At 40.1% G+C, this 21,588-nt stretch overlaps 1 protein-coding gene across 1 annotated transcript in view; it reads left to right on the top strand.

The window, feature by feature from the left end:
* Positions 1 to 1,648: 1,648 nt before the first annotated feature.
* The window catches only part of hs3st4 (heparan sulfate (glucosamine) 3-O-sulfotransferase 4), a 70,876-nt gene continuing 50,936 nt past the window's right edge, over positions 1,649 to 21,588 (top strand). The window contains exon 1 of the mRNA XM_018705102.2: positions 1,649 to 3,218. Coding sequence (XP_018560618.1) covers positions 2,608 to 3,218 — 611 coding nt within the window. The 5' untranslated portion in view covers positions 1,649 to 2,607. The remainder of the gene's footprint in view (positions 3,219 to 21,588) is intronic.

The raw sequence follows: 21,588 nt of genomic DNA, 5'->3' as shown, positions 1-21,588 counted from the left end.
CGACAAAGGGAAGATAAAAGGGGTCAATATATTTTCTCTTGTGCTCTGATAATAGTTTATCGGCACTGAGTAGCAGCAGCCATCTTAATACCACTCCACTTGTGCTGTTAACACTGAAACGGCCCAGAGCGTCTGAGCATGCTCAGAAATCTCTCGCAGGGTGATGACTCTTAGACGGGCAGGAAGTCTGATAACAGTGGGAATTTACAAACGGGGCAGTTCGTGCTAGAGAGCTCTCTGCTTCTCCGAGTGGCAATTTACGAATACAACAATTTCAACAAACCCATTGAGCTCTCCTACGCTCTCTTGACTGCCAAACACCCAGTAACCATTGTGCTCCAAACACTTGTCCACGCTTTCCTCCCCCTCACCCAATCACCTGCATTGCTTATGCGCATGTCTGGCTTGCCAATGACTTGATATTTCAAATTGATTGGGACATAAAGTTGGAATGAAAATCAGAACTATATCTTTTGAAACATGATCCATGCAGGCATGCAAGCTGTGTTGTGGATCAAGTTTCCCAAAAGAAGATATACATGGCCATTGTATTGAAACTAGTGATACCGTTTGTTAGACATTTGCATGATATTTAGCCATAAAAATATGAACTGTTGACTTGATTTGTTCATTTAGGGCTTAGGAAAGCACACACATACATAAAGTAGTCCTAACTGTCTACTACATCTAAGATTTACATTCAGGGTTAAGTGATGTATTTCCACTGGGTTAAAAAATCTTGACTTTATGTTAGGAAAGTCAGCAATGGGAAGATGTATTTCCGCTCTGTAATGGTAATTCTCATTGGATGACATGCTGTAGATTTTCTGATTCGATTGAAATGCACTAGCTGAATGCAAAAGAGCTGCCTTACTACAGTATATTGTTGTCCTTTAGTAACAGTGCAACACTCTATAATAAAATGACTTTGTGTCACCCCTGGTTTGCATGCCAAACTGGCTACAGGAACTTGGAATGACAGATTTGGCAACATATATGTTTGACAACATATACAGTGAAATATTTGCTATCTTTCAAACACAGAACTTTAAATATAACGCTGCTCTGAGAGTGAGGCATTGCAAATTATTTGTGACCCAGTACTTAGCGTGATGCTGGCTCTCCTGGTGTGTTGGAGGTGTGTGATGAATGAGATTCTCTAATACAGGGAGACATTTCAGTGGCATGCAATTTTAAAATCCTCATATTGCGGCAACAAAGTGTACAAGTTAAGGTCTAGTGAATATTCTCATCAGTAATTATAGTCTGCACCCATGTATAATAAATTCAGTGTATAATACGCCTAAGCAGCAGCATCCCCATCCTCAGCATAATGCAGAACACAGGATTGTTTTCTGCATGTGCTCTCTTGCGTTCAGAATTGTGTAGAGAATTGACAACCACCACCACCCTTCATTTTGATTTAAAAACACACTGTTGCTCATTATCGTTTGATTCACATAATCTGCTTTTTATATTCATCAGGATAAACTTCTCTTTGTGTCTTTTTTTTTTGGTAAATTAACTTATGCAATGCTCCACAGAAAACCAGCAGGGTGCAGACATGAGCTTTCTGTAAAATGTCATCTCTAGCAAAATAATCTTTGAGATAGAGTTTTATAGTCAACTTTACACACTGTGAAATGTTTCACAATGCAATGAACCCCTCACATATTCCAGTTATGTGATTCCCAGCTCCATAACAGGGATGGGAGGGGGAAGAAGGCAGCTTTTCCACACACAACTATCCCAGATTTGGAAATCTGACGTTCATAGCCCTACTCGTGCACGGATGGAGGGAAAAAAAAGTGGGTGTACACACTAGTTGTGCTGTGTGGCTCTACAGTGCTTCAGTTCAGATGAGCTCACCCAGCCGATGCGCACATCGTAGGACCCTACCAATGTGAGAAGGCGCAAGGACGGCGAGGCGAGGAGCAGCCTGGTATAGTCACTGGGAAGAGTGGATGTTTTTGTGCAAAGGCTGCCGAGCTTTTTTTTTTTTTTTTCTTTAACAGACAAAGTAAATAGAGTGAAGCGCAAAGGATTGTGCGTAATTTTGCTTATCGCTGGAAAGATTCAGTGGATTTGTAGGTTGCCTGGATGGATGTGAATCCACTCTTGTATCGCCGACTGGACTGGACTTCGGGCTGAGCGGCTGGTGTGGAGAAAGCCCACTTTAAAACATACTGCTATTCATTTTCTTTTCTTTTCTTTTCCCCCCCCTCTCTTCATAAAATGCCAGGATTTCGTCCATCATACTCTGACCAGTTCAAGCCAGGCTGCTCATTTGGAAGGACGCCAGACCTCCAGCCTCTCAAATCTGCAAGTTCAGTCCAATAAATTGTGACATTGTCTGTCAGCTTTGGAATAAGAAATCGATACTCAAGAAAAGGGACGCGATATTCTTCCGGAATTTTAAACGATCTGTTTTCCCCGCTGTCCTTATAAATATGCGATTTGGTTGGATTAGGTTGGTTTGGTCCAGCTTCACGCTTTTGTAGCTGGAGCACTGATAGTGACTGATTATTGCCGTTGATTTTTGTCAATGCAAGACTCGGGGTGGAAACATGTCTGGCCACTTCTTTGAGAGGATCACTGCTATCAGAGATGGCATTTTGGTCCAGCACTTCGGTTTTCACCTCTAAAGTGCCCCGGAAAATCTTATTCATGTTCACCCTCTCCCTCTCTGTCACCTACTTGTTCTATAGCTTGATGAGCTGCTACAACTCGCTGCAGTTCCCCCTGCAAGAGAACTACGTGTATCAAGGGAGGTTGGTGACAGAGGAGACAACTTTTGTGACATTGAGGGAGAAACTTTATTCCGCTTCCCAGGGCTTTACCGAATTCACCGAGGCCGAGAGAACCACCGCATTCTCCACCGTAAAGGATCATGCTGAGGCCGAACAAAGGACGGTGGAGTGGATTAGGACTCAGGCGTCTCCAACTAAATCGGCGGCGACGACGGCGGCGGCGGCGTATCACACCACCGCGCTGGAGAGGGAGCACCAGGAATTCAGCACCACGGACAGCGAACTCAGGATGAACTGCACCTCGGATTACGGAGAGAAGAAACTTCCTCAAGCCATCATCATCGGGGTGAAGAAAGGGGGGACCAGAGCCCTGCTGGAGGCTCTCAGGGTGCACCCGGACGTCAGAGCCGTTGGAAATGAGCCACATTTCTTTGACAGGAACTACGAGAAGGGGCTGGACTGGTACAGGTGAGTTACCATTTCACGGTTTAATCGAGTTATTTAAGGATTGCGCGAATGTTGTCTGTGGTTTTCCTTTCTTGTTTACAGTTTTCCCTTGTGTTTTCGATTTTTGAATGCGTTTTTAGTGCTTTCTAGTAATACTTCATTTCAGTAAGGTTCGGAAATGAACTTCCAGGAGACAGAGACGTGAAACGTCTTTGAGATCCATCAGAGTGAACCTCATTTCTGCCTTCAAGCTTGTCAAAGTTAATGTATTGATGCAAACTTTTCAAGTCAGCTTCATCTTCCAACTGCATTACTGAGCCAAAGTGACGAATCTATGACAAAAATATTCACATATGTATTTTTTATCAGTGTGTTGAGTCTCTATAATTCAAGAATGTTTCAAGCAAGTTTCTGTAAGTTAATATTCTACACATAGTGACATGAAAGGGGGGTAATGTCAGACTGAAATTGTGGCAAAATCAATTTAAAAAAATCTGAAATGATTTATGGTAAACTAAAACATGATAAAACTCTGTTTTAACAGTGTGTTTTTTTCTACTTTTCTTGCACAACAATGAAATGAGCAAGTTTAATAAGCATTTGTTGAGTCTTATTACCAGAGTGCATGGACATAGTAGCTGAACAGTTTTCATTTTAAATCACCCCTAAAATGTAAAGTGTGTATTTAAGTCTATCGACTGAACACCATTTGAAGATGCACAGTGGTTCTTTTCAGTAAGGAGAATTACACTGTACCACAGATCTGTCTGTATGTGAAGTGAAGTTCTGTCACACAGTAAGTTGAAGTTTAGACCTTTAACAAAGTTGTAGAGTGTAGTGGCGCAAACACATACAAACAAAATAGTAATGATTTTTATTTTATATATTTAATTAGAGTTTTTAGTATTTTGACATGGTCATTGTGTGCTTCAGACTAGTTCCTGTATCTACTGGTAGAGGTGAAATACACTGTGAGGCAACAATCATAGGAGGTTTATATTAAATAACTGATGTGATGGTAATTTTTAGATGCTCTTTTTGACACTAATCAGCAGAGTTTGGCTCATTATTCAGTTAATTAATCCTCAGTATCCTCAGTATTTCTCATACACACACTCACGCATACACACATGCATAGTTATGCTCAGATTAAAACACAGGGAAAGAGTTCTTTTATAGTGGTACATTTTGTGTCTGTGAGATAGGCATTGGGTTACATATATTATATTGTACATTTATGCATTTAAAGGGGGATAGTTTTTTTTCTGGTGTTTAATCTATTTTGATTTCACAGGTCAATCAGTATTCTCTCCTGCTTTTCAACAGAACTTCCAATCTGCCACTTACCAGAGCACCTGCTTTACTTAAATTGCATATAATAATAACATGTAACGATGCCGTTTTGCGCTCTGCTTTCTGAAATACCCTTTTGTCTGTCCTTTGCAACTGATTCTCAAAGGAGTGTGGATTGTTTACACCACCTTTCATGTGTGTGTCTGATGGTCAACATTCACTTTGAGTCCAGGTTTATTAGCCAGAGAAGAACCTGTTTATCACTGCCATGTTTATGGGAAGAAAAATCAATTTGAGGGTTCATTCATGGTCAGTTGGTCACAGCTCAGTTAGGCGTTGTTCTCACATAATGATGTTTGACCAGGGGAATTCAAGATTTTCTAATGGAGTCAATGAGCTGATGAGAATGACGCTGACTCAAAGTCCCTTCTGTTTCGCAGAGGAACCGGGTCTGTTGCGCCGGTGTTTGGGTTACGGAGCATCTGCTTTCATCTTGCTGCATAGACATGGGAGCTCTCGGCTGTTCATTTAGCCTGTGTTAATGCAAGCTGTTTCATTATGCTTACGGTGAAAGGCTCATTAGACAGGAGGATGACATGCTTACATAAATAATAATAAGTGTGCTCGTGTGTTTTAGGGCCCCTGAGCCATCCAGATCCCTAAAGGAGCCTTAATTTCATATCTGTCATTGTCCTGTGTATAATGTTCACCTCAAAATGGTGCATCCAGGGAACAAAGAAACTCACACGTAACATTTTGCATCAATGGGGAGGATACACCAAGGCAAAATTTCTGCTTTTTTCATAGTCAAATGGTTAAAAAGAATCAGAGTTGAGCCTCTATTTCTGATACCAGACACTGATACAAAAACTCATTCAGACCATATTTGTTTGTTTCTAAATGATGCATTTTACTGCATCACTCTCTTCTGTCTGTGATGCTCTTAGTAACATGCACTTAATGGAAGTGAAATTATGATCAGTTACAGATGTTTGCAACCATTTGATATTGGTGGAGTTGAATGAGACCAGTAATCTAATCCAATGCGATTCATAAATTTTTAACACCTGCTCTACATTTTGGTGGATATGCTAGATAAACTATGGGGAATGTAACCTAAAGGCATCATGTGGGTGCTAACATGTCTTTTCCCAATACTTGCATCAACTGGAGAATGTCCTTCACAATCTTTTCGACATATACTCCGGTTTAGTGATCTTTAGGTAGAACTGGATTGTGTACTTGTATTTGGGTGGTTATTTGTGTGTGTTTGGGGGATTTGCTTTGTGATTTTTTGTGATGCTCTCAAGGGGGAAAAAAACAGGATGAGGGAAAATTCCACTGAGTCTTATGCTGTGAATTAAAGACCCTGCCATGAAGTTAGAATATACAGTGTGCATACATTCAGGTTCGCCTGAAGCCCTTGCCTCTGATTTCCATCACCATTGATTTTCTCAGAAATGCAACAGAAAGAGTTTTTGGGAGGTGTGACTCTGCTGTCCTACCTGCTCTGTTTACATGGGAGGATGCCATCATAAAAATGTTGGACTGTGTTTAATTTGCAATATAGCAATACTTCCATCCCATCCATCACCACCAATGTCAAAAAAAATAGCACAATGCTGTTTTCACTGTTGGTCTGTTATACTCCATACTGGAAAACTGACCAATTACTAACACATTTAGCTGCTGGGAAATTTTAGCACAAAATAAGCAAAAGCAATGATTAAAATACTAAGGAGGTAATCCATCAAACAGTATATGTACATTAGAGTACCTGCTGAAGTCTTCCCATTGCTGAAGTGGAATAATGCTTAAAAACCTTTAGCATTTTTCTTTAGAACATGGCTTTCTCAGTTTTTTAGTATGATTTGGACTTGTATAAATTTTCAGTTCAGCCCACATATAATATTCACATCAGGACTCAAGGTTTAGTATGGGTCCAGTATGGGTCTCCGCAGATGGGCCCAGATGGGTGATTGGTGCTGCCTTCCTGTTTTTAGCACTCTTGGACAGTTTCTCCAGTGTGTTTTGGGCTTACTTGAACAAGCAATTAGCAATGTAGTGCCATCATTACCGTACACACAGGACTTTCATCAGCCAATTGGCGCTTCTAATGTTGCCTCTATTTCTGAGTAAAAAGGATGAGCCACCACCACAAGGATTTAACTTATCTGTTCTCTTGAGCATTTCTCAACCTGGTGCAAAAGCCCGTCCTGGAACAAGAACCATTTGATGCATGATGACCAATACAGCAACTGTTACTCCAGTTCTGTGCCAGTGTTCATATACTTTAGTGGGAAGATAATGTGCCTCATAAATTGTGCTAAAGAATGTCATTGATTATTGGTCATACATGAAGAGTTATGCCTTCTGTGGGTGAGCATTCTCAGCAGGAATTCACACTAGTTAGGGACCAGTCTAATGAGGGCTTATTAGTGAGGCTGGCTGCTTGGTATTTTCGGCATTTCTACAAAATGCCAAACAAATGGTGTTTACATTAGCAAACACCATTAACAAATAGGGTTTTAAAGGAGCAACCTCCAGGGCAAGAACAAAAAATCTTAATTAATGTTGAACCGCTGTCTGAAAAATTTGGTCACATATTAATAATCATTTGAGACAGGTCGAAAACATGGTATGATCAATTACAGTGGAATCTAGTTGACAGAACAGTAATTTTTCAGATTTAAAAATGGTTAAATTAGCACATCACAAAATAGAGAAATATGTATTCTTCAAGCACTTTAAAGTTCGAGTTCACTGGCAGATTAACATTGGCAATAGCAACCTACCACCTTGTTAAAAATAACACCATTTTGAAAAGTGTCAGACTGTCCGTTTTAGATTAATTCCAGTTGAAAAGCATGCATGACCAGATCAAATAATACAGCAGGAGGCATGAGGTTTCTCATCTATTGAGGCTCAATGGAATTCTGCTCTGCATTGATGTGTGAGCTGGACAGTCAGCAGAGTAGGAACAGTTACATCAGTCTTTTCACAAGGAATAAGAATGGCTTTCTTCACACTGAAAGAACCTGGTATAGAACAACTGTGTTGAGAAATGTACTATGAAATAATGGAATTGTGGAATAAATGTGTAATTATGTAAATGTAAAAGTTGAATCATCAGTGTGTCCTTAAACATCTTTGGATCTTATGAGCAAGAGGTAAAATTCTAGGTAAAGAAAAAAAACACTTTGTGCTGTATGTGATAGTATTTTAACTTTTGGCTTGGTACGATCAGTATCCGTATCTGCTAGGGTGTAAAGTTGAGTTGATACCTATCAAAAAAAAAATCAATGTGGGAGTGGGCAGATACAGCTGCATCAACACAGAACCACAGGTCCGAACCAAATTCTGTGTGAATTTCATCAAAAATCAATACAACTGTGAAACACAGATCTTAAAATTTCAAGCAGCTCTGTCTTTTGTGTTGTCGTGCTTCAGGTTGCGTGCATGTGTGTGTGTGTGTGTGTGTGTGTGTGTTCGTGTGCAACCCCCCCCCCCCCCCCCTCTTGTGCTATGATACCCTGTAACATATATTACCTACGTTAAGACACCACTTCCTGAAAACAATCCTACAAGGAGGAAAGTCAGACTTTATTCTGTTCAACACTGGCTTAAATCTCAACTAAAAAAACGTGGTATGCAAAACCTGCAACAGCAATGAACGACATTGTTGACTTTGTCAGAATAATAGTGCACTAATGGAGCCATTGCCTGATCAAATCTTCTTGAATCAGCTCTGAATCGCAATGAATTTTATCTGTACTATTGCTGTGCTCATCTGTGCTAAATTCATACTGAATGGTCTGAGAGAGAAAATTCACTAAACTGAGTTTTATCTGTGTAAATGAACAAGTCTTTTAATAGTTTTACACTCACGTCCAGTCCCACAATAATTGGCCAAAAGCTATAAATTTCACTCATGAAGAGTCTCAGTATAAGACTTAATAGGATAAGAAAATAGATTTATATACTGTACTTCATCAAATACTGCCACTAAGATAATATACTCTAAGGTAACAAGAGTAGATCCTGCATAATGAAACCTGTGGTCGCTATCTTGACTAACTTATCGCTCTGTCATCCTACTGCTAACACACAACAGCTGCCACCTTCTGAGTTTCTCTGCAGACTGTTTGGATCTGACCTAGTGTAAAAGGATTTATTGCCAAGCTCACCTGTTTATGAGGTGAATACATCATTTATCAAAATCATAGCCACACAGTCAGAACTTGGCAGCACTAAATTAAAAGCATATTTTAAGAAGAAAAAGATGGAGCAACAGCAGGTCATAATCTGGAACAATTTTAGTTTGTAGTTGCATGACTTTCATCACGCTGCACAAAATCCTGAACCGGATTTTCCAGCGTTAATGGCAAAAAAAGAGATATGCAAACTGCAGCAAAAAATGTTCCAAGAGGTTATGATGATCATCCGAAATTTAGATATCACTGTTGAACATGAAAGCAAATCACCAGTTCAGCAAAGGTCTGCACATGCATACAGTTTCCTGTGTATCCTTCGAAAATTATTCAGATGTAAGAAAAATCAGCTAACTGTGAACCAGAATCAATGTATCACTGAGGTTTGCAAACTATAATATCTCTGTGTTATTAAAATGACACTTTAACCCCCTATGCAATAAAAGCTGAGGGGATGTGCCTATAAATCTCTGGGAGCAGTATTCTTACCCTTTTCAGGGCTGCGTCCCTGTGCTGAGATACGAGTCAGCGATAACTTCCAGCTCCGTGGTGATTAGTCCCAGCAGACATTGTTTTTATTCCAGCATTCTCGGAAACTATTTTACTTTCGTTGCAGGCTGATTTTCAATCATCTTTTTGGGGTGCTTCATGAGATGTGGCCCTTTTAAAAGGATGTCACAGAATGAGCCTTGCCATTTCCAAGGACTTTTCTCTTTGTCTGAGTTGTAATGTGCTCTAATCAATAGATCCTACACAACTACAAAACTTTTACCTCAGCCAAGGCCGTGCAATAGAGCGCGTTCACTCCCCGCCTCACCTTATCAAAGCAACAGATTCTTTCTTTGCACTGCATTGTGAAAAATTCACATCTCTCTTTTTTCTTTTTGACATATTAGAGTCTATTCATGGAGGCAGTGTCAGTGTATCATGTCTGATTCAGCTGCTGTAGCATACTGAAGGAACAGTGTGTACTGCAGCACAGGATTTAGTGTACCTGCAACCTCCGGTCGTAAGACAGGACCTGGTGACAGGAGGTGTGTAATGGAGACATGGATCCACTGCCGAGCCCAGCAGCAGAAAGTCTAAATCCAGCGTTTATCCCTTGTTTAGCCCTGCTTTCCCTCTCTCAGCTGCTCCATGGGCAGCTTAGCCCCTGACTCTTGCCACCTGACTGGGAGCCCGTAACTCCACTCAGTGGGGAGATGGGAGAGAGCAAGGTGGGCCAGATCCCTGAGTAGGCAGGATGCCATCCCTTCCAGCTGGGCCTGTGTGCTGCTGCAGTGCCTCCCTGTCCTGCGCCTTCCCGACGTGGCAGAATCTGCCTACGCCTGATAAGACGGCGCCAAGACTCACAAGGACGCACCTCTGAGTGCTCTGATGCCAGTGCTGCAGTTGTGGAATTAAACTTTTTAATTAGCAGCATACCCCTGCGCTGTCAAGAGAGTGGACCGCCTCAGTTAGGTCTTTCTCATTGCCCACCCTCTTTCCACTTGATTACATGCCCAAGTATCATGGAGCTCTGAGGTTCCAGTTACCACAGGAGCAATCATATTTATTTCTTGTCTGAGCATCTCTGTAGATGCCGCATCGCACAAGTAAATTACTCATTATAACCCAAAGCTATGAAAGGGCAGCCTTTTCCTCCTGCTCAAAATCACATGCAACCTTATAAATCAATGTATCGAACAGTAGGCCTACTACACTTCCATGTTACTCCTGTCCACCCTGTTGAATCAGCAATACAATGGAGCCATCTAACCTCCTCTGTTATTATCAAACATACAGCTGATTGTCAAGTGTAATGTTGGAGGACGAGTAAGTGCCTGTGTAATCTCAAAAGGTGAAACTGCTTATCTACATATTTTACACTTGATGTAATTTTAGTTACATTGTTAATGTATACAACACTGGGTCAAGTTACATGGGCCTGAATTGTATGGATTGTCTGTATATTATGTACTGTATGTTTTTATGTGTTTATATATTCAGCGGTTCAGTAATTTTATGTGCAGGGCCGTTTCTGGAAATGTTGGTACCTGAGCCCAGATATTCGAAGACCCTTTGGGGACTGATCTTTTCATTGTGGTATTTTAAAACAGTTTTAATGTTTGATTTCAAATTTAATTGTTAGGAAATATTATTACTTGCCTCTATGCTAAGAATTAGATGGGAAGATTTATAGCACTCTAACATGAAGCTACAAACAGCAACTAGTTAGTTTAGCTTAGTATAAAGACTGGAGAGTGGGAAACAGCTAGCCCATCTCTGTCGTCATTCTGTTATACGGGTCTGTGTCCTGTCTGTAACGTTACCCCCATAAAACAGCATTTTTATACTTTTTGTATGGAACAAACAAGAATCAGTTTGTTAATCAGTGACCTTTTGAGGTGTTGGGAGGTGGATTTTGTTACCTTTGGAGAGTCAGGCTAACTGTTCCCCTGTTTCCAGCCTTTGTGCTAAGCTAACTAGCATCTGAGTCTAAATACATATTTAGCATACAGACACAAGAGTGGTATCAATCTACTTATCTAAATCTCAGAAAGAAAGTGAATGAGCTTATATTCCCAAAAGTCGAACTAGTCCTTGTCAGGGAAAGATTGGGGTTTTGCCTTTTCCAATATGTACCAAAGATCACAGTCTATTTTCAACTAAGTTCCTCCTAAATATAACCAAAAAGTTGCAAGGGTAGATTTTGTATGTAATATGTTTTTCTGTATCAAATGAGTATCTTAAATTTAATTTGTAGGAGACAGGTTTGCACTATGTACCCCAATTAAAACTGCTCCTTTCTATAGATAGCCTATGCCAGACTTTATAAAATATATTACCATCATCCAGGTTTTAAATCTTTAGATTCAGGTGAAAACGGTCTTTTATAGCAGATTTGAGTTTCAACAAGTACAACCACAAAGCTGCAACTATCCCAGCACTGCTAATTAGTACAACCATTATAACACTACACTCCAGGTTTCATATTTTCTGCAGCAAATATCCTAATACTGTGGATCAACACATGCTGTACAGTAGGTTTTTCCTTTCACTGGTGTTTTGTTTTGGCTGAATAGAGACTCCTTTTTTCCATTCAATTTCAGGATTACAGATTGGTTTGATCTTATTCTAGCGATCTGTATTGTAACATGAGAATTATGGAAGAAGTAATACCTCTCTTTCCTTTTTTGCATATGGAGGGAAAAAAACCCTCTTGAGCAGTTAATGGGTATAGCCAATTTCATCCTGCCTTTGGTCCTGCTCGGAATTCATGTGCATTCCTCCTCTCTCTCTCTTTCACACACACACACACACACATTCATCTCTTTCTCTTTCCCTGCTGTAGCTACACTCTGATGCTTTCAAGTGGAAGTCTATTTTACTTATGGTTAGAATTTAATTCACTGTTTTTTTCCCCTTTCATTGCTATGAAGTGGCCGTGGGTTATGGTTCGGCATCAAGGCTCATATCCACTTTATTTTTGTGTCCATCAAAAGAGCCAGATAAAATTCAGAGCAGCCTTCTCCTCCGTTGTGGCTGGGATAGGAGGACTTAGGCTTGTGTTTTTGTTCCACGACATGGACAGATTGTCTGCAAATGAAAGACATAGCTTCATCTGTTAAATAATTTATTTTGGACCCAAAATAAAGTATAAGCTGAAGTCATTTTATGCTCAAAGGGATTCATCTCTCCCAAAAGATTATTTGCATGCAACAGAATTGCCGTGATGTGCTTCTAGTCTAGGAGGAACAATGATTCTGTTCGGCAGAATACTGGTTTACAGACGTCTTTAAATCTCTGCAAATAAGACTACCTTGGGACAAATACGCATGTCAATCATACTTGTCAAGATTCCAATTTTCCTTCCACATCTCCTGGAGCACTTGTGCTGCTGGTGCTCCTTATTGGCTGCGAGGGATGTGGTCTCATGACACAAGCTGATGCATTTGTTCAGTCAAAGGGAAAACCCTGACAGAAATGGTCATGGAGCCAAGATACAGGGGCTGCTGGGAGTACGTTTCAAATGTGTGTCCATGAGTTGATGAGTGCCTTTGTAGTATGTTATGCTGAGGCATGGGGAGAATGAAAATGTTGGCTTTTCCCTCTAGCACCGGCAGTGTTATCATACGACCATTATGCCGCAGATATATGCAGCAATATGCAGCATATGCCCCCCCCCCCCCCAATCAAGAAAAGCCTTAGCTATTTTGTCAGGGCACATAAATTAGCATGCTGCCAAACAGATGCAGTTTCAGCCATTTTTTTCAGGATTCTCATTTGTCATCAATTACCTTCTTTTTTCAAGGATTTGATGAAAATAAAAAAAGTTAGGACCACTTACAGAGGTGATCTTTGGAGCAAATACGTCTCATGCTCTTTATAACATCTACAGTTCAGCAACAACCTGACAGACTTAATTCAATTATGGCTGTGTGATGTGTTGAGACTCCGGAGGTGTGAGCTAATTCCTCTGTTTACACCCCTGAGTCACTGTCACAAACAAAGACAAACACATTCATTGGCTTCCAGGATCTTGTTTGCTGTGATTGTCCCATCGCCTTTGAAGTTTCTCATCGCTTTATGTTGTTTACTTATTCATGCTCTTTCTTTCCCTCAAATCACCATGGGGTATTCCGTTAGAATAATTTTAGCACAGTGTGAAACAATGTATGAGCTCAGTATTAGATGTGTAAACTGCTCTTAACACGCTTCTCACAGACAGTACGGGGGAGACGCTGCCATGCCGGACTGAGTGGCACTTTGAGGAGGAAATCTACAATCAGTAAAAGCCTGATTTCATAACTCTGCGGTGAAACATACTGCTGACGTCTTTGCCACCAGCGTTCTCAGTGCATTTGGTATGTTGGAAGTCATTAACACAAGCTGTGGCATTTGCCAAACTCCCCTGAGACTTGGATTAACTCAGTGAAATGCAAAAGAACGGTTTTAGGGATTATGCTAATTGCTGTATCTGGAGGTGATTGTTTTTCCTGGATAATTTGGATTATTGGTGTTAGAGATTTAGTAGAGAGTTGACGTGTTCTGCCTTTCTAACCTGTTCTCAAGCATGAAGCCAACTTTTCCCTTGTGGGGCCTTTGATATGTGCGATATATTGTAAGTAACGCACCACATAAACACACACAATCAAATCAGCAATGAATTGTGCTTCAGACAAAAAGAAAAGGTGGTAACTTGTCGTCAGCACTACCCCAGGGCTGATGGGCAGAATTTAGTTTGGGCCTTCACAGCCTCTTTTAATTCTGTTGTTATAAAGCCACCATTCCCAAACCATGTTTGCCCAAGTCACATACACCAATATATATAACCCACAACACTGAAGTGAGTTACAGTGCAAAGAATTCTTTTCAAAAAATAAAATCACACAGTTGGATTCAGATATTCAGCCCTGATTGAACTGAACAGCTCAGTCTGCTGCCAACAGGGGGCCATCTTAAGTCCCAGCACCCAGTGAATGCATTTTTCTTAAATCACTGCAACTGTTTACATAACATGCTAGAATCGGATGCATTTTGTCTTTGCAGCATTACTGGTTTCTTCAATGTTCATGCTGTATTATTTTATCTTTTCCTTCCTTTTCAGAATTTGACTGGTGCAGTAGCTGACTGTAAAGTAACTTGTAGCTAGTATCGTGAACTGTGTTGTGGCAAAGCTGTACAGTTACATTACCAAAATCAGACAGATTGTACTGATTGCTGCTTGTCTCAGTAAAATAAAATGTTGATTCATGTCTTTAGACCTTTTTCTAACCTTGGTTAGCCTTTACGGTCTGTCTATGGGTAAATAAGGTCTTTCACTGAGATACACAGAAATATTACACCTAATTTACACCTGTAGATATAATTAAAACATAGGACAACCTTCAGTATGTGTTTTGAGTTGTCTGTCAGGGCCAAACTCAAAAAACAAAAAGTCTGCTTTCAGACTGTTGGATTAGGATCCTTGGACTTCTTTCTGACTCTTATCATAAGGTATGTGAACTGCGTCTGGTTATTCATTCACATGCATTTTAAGTACGCTTGGGGTGAATGTCCCAATAGTCGCTTTCTTCTCTAATCGACCTCTAGTTTGTTTCATGTCTACAAGACAGGAGGAGGCAGAATCTTAAGTATGAATTGATTTTTGAATGAGCATACATTTACTTTTTAACACCTGCAGAGCACACTGGGGCTATGCTGTGCAGCAAACAGGCTGTCTTAATTGGTCTGAGTAATGAACAAGGACATGCTTTCTGTTTTTTGACTCAAGGTCACTTTGCCATCACAGTCTTAAGCTGTGTCCTCTGGTCTTTATAAAGGACCAACTTACCATGAAAGTGTATCTAGGCCGAGGTGAGAAGGTAGCTGCTGTAACTAATGGGTTTATTTAATTCAATTTATTGCTTCAGCCGCTGCATCATATGAGACATGCTGGTCACTGTAAGATTGAGGTTTCTTCATGAAAGAAAGAGAGATTAACCCCCTTTTCAAAAGGGCAGAATACACTCTCATGTCATGCTGGATTTTCGTGCCTAGATAGCTGGATGTATAAATCTGCAGAACTAAATGAATATAGGTTTGTGGTGAAATGGGGCTCTCAAGCTTATTTCGTACAAGCCTTCTAAACAGCGTCATGCTGGGGCTATGCTCGCTGGTCTAGGAATCTGTAATAAATGAAGGCTTTGTCAACATGTCCACTGTTGGATGCAGGGAGGCAGTGTCTTTTGTGTCAGCCGAGAGGCACTCTAGCACATTTGTTCAAGCAAATGTTTAGCATTCATTGCTATCTTTTTCATCTATTATGTATTTCTATGGATTGAGGATGGCATTCTGTTTTCACCCTCAGCATACTGTAATAATTAATTCATCCTTAATACTATTATGTTGGCAACATGTCAGACCATATCTGCCTCTTAACACATTGTCTCCAGTTAACATTTTCCAAATTTCTGATATAATCTGTAGAATATAAATGAAGCAGTCCCAGCAGCTGCTGGCTTGGTCTTGTCTTGGCTCAGAGTGACTTGCTTTCTCTTATATTTGTTTTGTAATACACCTCATTTTTTCTGGAATAAACACGTATGCTCTGCGCATTGCATAAACTCAACAAAGGCTTCAGGGTTTAGAAAATTAATGTGCCATGATAATTAGTTAAGCAACAGAGCAATGCCAGAGGAAGGGATTTCACACCTTGAGTTTAATAATATATAGTGCAATTTGCCTTGGTTGTAATGTGCATATGTTTCTTTGTGTTATTTCATGGTCCTGGTGTTGTATTGTCACATCTGAACAGATGGATCATCGCACACTGGCACAATGGCAGCTGCTTATTTCAAAACGTCTTTGTTTGTGAAGTTATTTTAGTCTCTGTGTTTGTATGCATGTATGCTTCATGTGGAGGACTGACATGATTGTTAGAGGCTCTTTTGTCAAATTAAGTGTCTTATAGGATGTTTGCGTTTGTCACATATTGCAATTTAATATTTTTCTCTTATGAGATTTGGAGTATAGAATATTTTTCTTTATCCTTTTGTTTGCTAATGGAGGAATGCATGTGGTATCTTCTTTATGGTTAAGGTCCTTGGGTTACACAGCCATCAGCATCCCAGGGTGCATTAATGCTAACTCAAAATATAAAAATGTTATACTAAAGCACCTAAACAGCTAACCCCTTACAACAGAATGTTAAATGCACCACTATTTTCCCTGTAAAACCATTTGCTACTTTTTGGACAACACTGACTGTAACTCTGGTCTTCAGGACCCAGAGCACTGCTCCTTTTTATCCTGCCAGCTAGTTGATTGCAGGTAATTGCCTTCACCTGGCTTCCCAGGTGTAAACCACTTCCTGATTACATGTTCAGAGCGAAAAGCAGCAGGCCTTTAGGTCCAGAGGGCTTGAATTGAGAACTACTGCCTTAATCACTCATCTACTTCCAAACCCATCTACTCTAATTGCTCTCCAACAATTCACCAAATGTTTTCTTTTTAAAAACACCATTTAGAATTACATTTCTTCTTAAGTTCAGCTTGAACAATGTCAGAAACAATATATATATTTTTAATTTTTTGAAGCCTGCCATTCTTTAGTTCACAGGGGAATGTCTGCAGAGGTGCAGTAGCAAATTATTCAGTTTCATAATGAGACAGTGTGTTGCACAGACACTGACATCACATAGGCTAACCCCCCTGCCCTGGATAAGTGCTAACCCACGGAGTCAGCCATGGCTCTTTTTCTCCATGACTTCATTACTTTTTGTTTCCTAACTCATTTTTTTCGACTTTTGAAAGCTTAAAATCTGAAAGGCACAACAATGTCCACCGCACGTTCTGTCAATTTTTGAAAGTCGCAAGAGAAAGCGTGTGGTGAAAATTAATGTAATCATCCAGCCTCCTGTTGTTTTGACACAATTACAAAAAAGAATGTCAGCTCTTGGAGCCATGAGCATGTAAAACAGCGAAAGATCCCTCTCCACCACCTGCTGTACATGGTAGAATATCTTTGACTGGAGGAAGTGGAGGGAACAAGGAACATTTGCAGTGTGGTTGATCTCACTTAAGTATATATTAAATATATTAGAATTTTCTTATAGTGCACTCTTGATTGTTCTAATTTTGACATGTTCATGGGCAAACAGGAGGCGTTATAATTCCCCCATTCACCCAAGAAAAATAACACAGCAATACACTGACCATATATGAATGAGCATTATAGAATATTGGCATAGTGTGTGAGTCAATAAGAAAGTAAAGACTTATGCAAACACTGTGAGTTGACAGACAGATCAAGTGGATGTGAGTATGAGTCAAGGGGCAGCATCTACAGACTGTTGTTTGCGTACAGTCACAGCTCTGAGGAAGCACAGTGACTGGAATGACGCACGGCCACATTGACTATTGAGTCTGTGAGAGGAAAAGTTGTGGAGCAGATGGTTGCTGGGTGTGTGTGCACTACTATTGGCATTTGGCCAAATTAACACTATATTACTGTGAAGTCTAGTCAACTGAAATACAGATTTTTAGGTTGTTTTTTTTTGGATCAGTGGGGAATTTTATTTAGAACTGACATGTTAAGGTTGCCAATATTTGTCAATTGTGTGTATTGTTACCATGATAATTAAAACCTTTTTAGGGTACTAGGGTTCACTTCCCTGTTGAAGTTGGGTGTGATTATTGTGATTTTACATCTGAGAAATTGCTGCTCTGTTGCGAGTCTACAACTTGTTCAGAAGGCTTAACACGCACAATGCTTCAGACAGATTAGATGGTTTCCACAGTGGCACTGCTCCATACTCAATGACTGAATAAGCAACAGGGCTACTTTCTGCAGCCAGTATTGTGTCTATATACCCTGTATGATTTTGTAACTTAAGTAGAACACACACCCACTATTTTAAGCTGCTGCTTTTACATGAACCTGTCATCATCAGTTCAGATTTCAGTTTGTCCAATACTTTGGTTTATAACCAAATGCTGTATTTTGTGTTAAGTGCTAATTAGCAAATGTTAGCATGCTAACACGCTATACACCTGTAAACTTCAGCATGTCAGCATTATCATTGTGGGTGTATTTGCATGATGATGTTAGCATTTAGCTCAAACCAACACTGTGGCTAAGAACAGAACATGGCTGTAGATTTGATAAAGCAAATACTGATGCACCAAAAACATTGATGCAACTGTGCACTTGTGCAACTGCTACAAGAAAGAATGCTCAACTGGCCTGTCTCATCATTTTCCGATAATGACTGTGGCGCCCATCCTGCCCTGATAAAGTAGTGCTGCTCAGAGGGGCGTATTCTAACCTCTTGTATTATAAATGCAATGACGGCTGAAGCTCTTGGCAATCATCTTGGTAAATCACCAACACCCACTCCTGGGAAGAAACCATGTTCAGTGGCAGAGAAAACTTACAAATCACCCCTCTAAGCCACCAGAAGAAGAAGGGATCATGATGCCTAACCTTACAACATTTGAAAATGAACAGTAAACTGTTGCATTTGTTGTACTGCTGCATGATGGTGGACTTCTATGTGGGCTTCATCTGTATGAAAGAAGCATCTGGGTGTGATTTCAGCCTCCTCCGTGTTAGTGTTGTGGTTTGTTTGTTTTGGAGCAGGTTCAGTGCCTTAGCTGGCCTCTTTATTACTGCATTCCCTAATGCCTTGATTTAATGCACTCTCAGAGGTCAGATATTGTGCTGGCAGCCACAGACCACTTCCTTCAACACCGCCTCATTAATAACAGCAAATAAATCAGGGCACACTGTGAATTACCTCGCTTGCATATTGGAGCATTTGGGTATGCTATGGGGACATCTTTATAGGTATATCACCAAACACTCATCTGTTCATACCTAAATCTCAGGTCCAAAACGTGTGGTTAATGTCCAAATTAATTAAAGGTACTATTCCCTGTGGGACACTTACATTTGCGTTCCATTAGAAATCCTCAGAGGGCCTCAAATTGATTCATAAGACCATGTAATGTTCACTCAGTCTTCAAACTCAACAATTTTTTTTCCCTCATTTTTAGAGAATGCAGACAAACATACACACCATATCAAGTGTTTGGTGTATAGTTTGTAACACATAAAGTAACATCACAGTAAATCTGTGCACACTGTTTGTAGCTGAGTATGTGTGATTTGGGTTTGTAACTAACTTCTTTGAAATGAAACAAATGGTGAAATGAGTCACTCTCAGCGAGCAGTACGATGCCATAGATTTGCCTTTGCAGCAGCCTGCTTTCTGCACATAACATATCAGATTTCGTTTCATCATCCAATGATACGGATGTGATCAGACAGAAGAATTTTTTATTGTTGTCAGCATGTGTTTATCTTGATTTGGCCCTGTATAATCAAATTTACCCAGCAAGCACCTTTCGTTTTATGCAAAGTGCAAATGTGCCATCAAAACCCTTGTGTGTCTTTTGAGATAAAACTTTGAATGATGCCAAACATCTTCTCCTGTTTCCAGGAACAGTCTGTTTATAGCACAGATACAAACTGTTTAAATTATTATATAGAGAAGCTGTGCCCTGCTGGGCCTTTAATATGAGGGAAATTACTTAAACTGGGCCAGCAAAATACTAAATGAAAAATAGCTTAATGACACAAGATGCTCACTATTTACCAAACTTACATCTGAGTGACTCATATTTTTCCAGAAAGCTTGTTTTTGGACTACTTCGCGAGTTGTAAAACCCAGTATGTCCTCCTGGAAGGGATTTTTTTTTTTTGGTAGAAGTTTATAGCAAATATTGAATCACTGAGGTGAGGGTCTGCATGTGCAAGCACACGATACAGCAGGTTGCATATTTCAGTTCTAGATATGTACATTGGGGATGTGAACCTCTCGGCAAGGTTTCTGTCAGGGCTTATGCTTCACAGACCTGCCTGAGACAGAATAAATAAATAAATAACTGCATAAAGATTAAAAAAAAACATGCACAGGACACTGGTTCTATGCTTACACAGTCATCTATATTGTTTAGGTACCATTAATCTCCCACAGCACTGTCCCTTTCACTTTTCACATGAAAGCATAAATTGCTCCAGGCTACTCTCGTGCAGCAACGGAGTCCTACTGTCTGTACTGTAAGAGGAAAGCAGACACCGTGTTCACACAATACTCCCAGAGAGTTAAAAATCAGTCTACATGGGAAAAAACATACATATAGGACACCACTGTGCATGGTTGGATTGATTATATTATGCATAATTATAATGATGTGGAAAAATTTTGCCTAGAGTAGAATATTAATTTCAGTTTCTTCTACAAATGAAGCTGAAGTAATCAAAGACTCTGCATTAATTACATAGGTGAACAAAGGAACCTTGTTAATGGTGATAAACACTATCAAAGTTAGTGGAGGAACTTAATGTAAATAAGATCCTTGGAGAATAATTGTGCACACGTGTGTGTGTGTGTGTGTGTGTGTGTGTGTTGGCATGAGGACAGTCTCTTCTATATGGGAAGTCCATAATTCTGTGATGATTCATGCTTTTCTCAAGGAAAGCCACACATGTTGGTCTACCCAACTGAATAATCAACATCATTAGCCATTCTATTTTTTCTCCCTATGCTATTAAAAATGAACAAACCCACTATAGCTGCAAAACTTGGCAGCAGGGACTTTGTCTTGATTTGCAAAGCAGCCAATGAAATGTCTTGGCAGGGGCGGGCATTCTCTCAGATGTTAAGATGTATGAATAATGCAGAAAGCAGCTATTTCAGTATTTATCACTATACGTGATATTCTTTATTGCATAGGGGGAAAAACGGGCGTGATGTCATATATCTAGATTTCACAGTTGCTAGTAGCTGTTGTTGTGAACATTTGAGTGAGTGACACAAACAGTGTCCAGTTATCAGTTTTCAGTTGTTCAGTCACAATAATCGCATTACAATTCTGCAGTCAACTTAAGTGGATGCTAAGAATACAACTGGGAGAGTGAGGAGTGAATGGATCTTATGTTTTCACTTCCATGCTCAACTAAATTATGCACTGGAGCATTGTTTATCCATCAAACCAGGCCCTGTTCCAGCAATCCACTCACAAAGAAATTCAGAATTAATTGGCAACACCAAAGTGGAGACACAGCAAACAGACAACTTTCTCCTTCTGTCCATGATGCAAATAATATCCAGTATGGGGAAAAAGCAGAGGTCCCTCTCTTTTATGTCTCATCTCCTTGGTTCTTATGCCAAGACTCAGTTGCTCTGTGGAGTGTTTAACCTCTCCACCCCTGGTTCCCCAAGGCTCTGGCAGGAATATCCTGACTAAAATTAATGCAGTAGTGAGCATCAATTGAGGAGGTAAATGAAGGATTGTGAATGACGCTCAGATAATTGGGGTCTGCTGCAGCTCTCCTGTCCTCCCTCTGATCTGGGGAC

This window comes from Lates calcarifer, linkage group LG11, assembly GCF_001640805.2.
Source record: "Lates calcarifer isolate ASB-BC8 linkage group LG11, TLL_Latcal_v3, whole genome shotgun sequence".
NCBI classification, from domain to species: domain Eukaryota; kingdom Metazoa; phylum Chordata; class Actinopteri; family Centropomidae; genus Lates; species Lates calcarifer.
The sequence above is the reverse complement of the archived record's forward strand: the minus strand, read 5'-3'. Positions and strand labels throughout refer to the sequence as shown.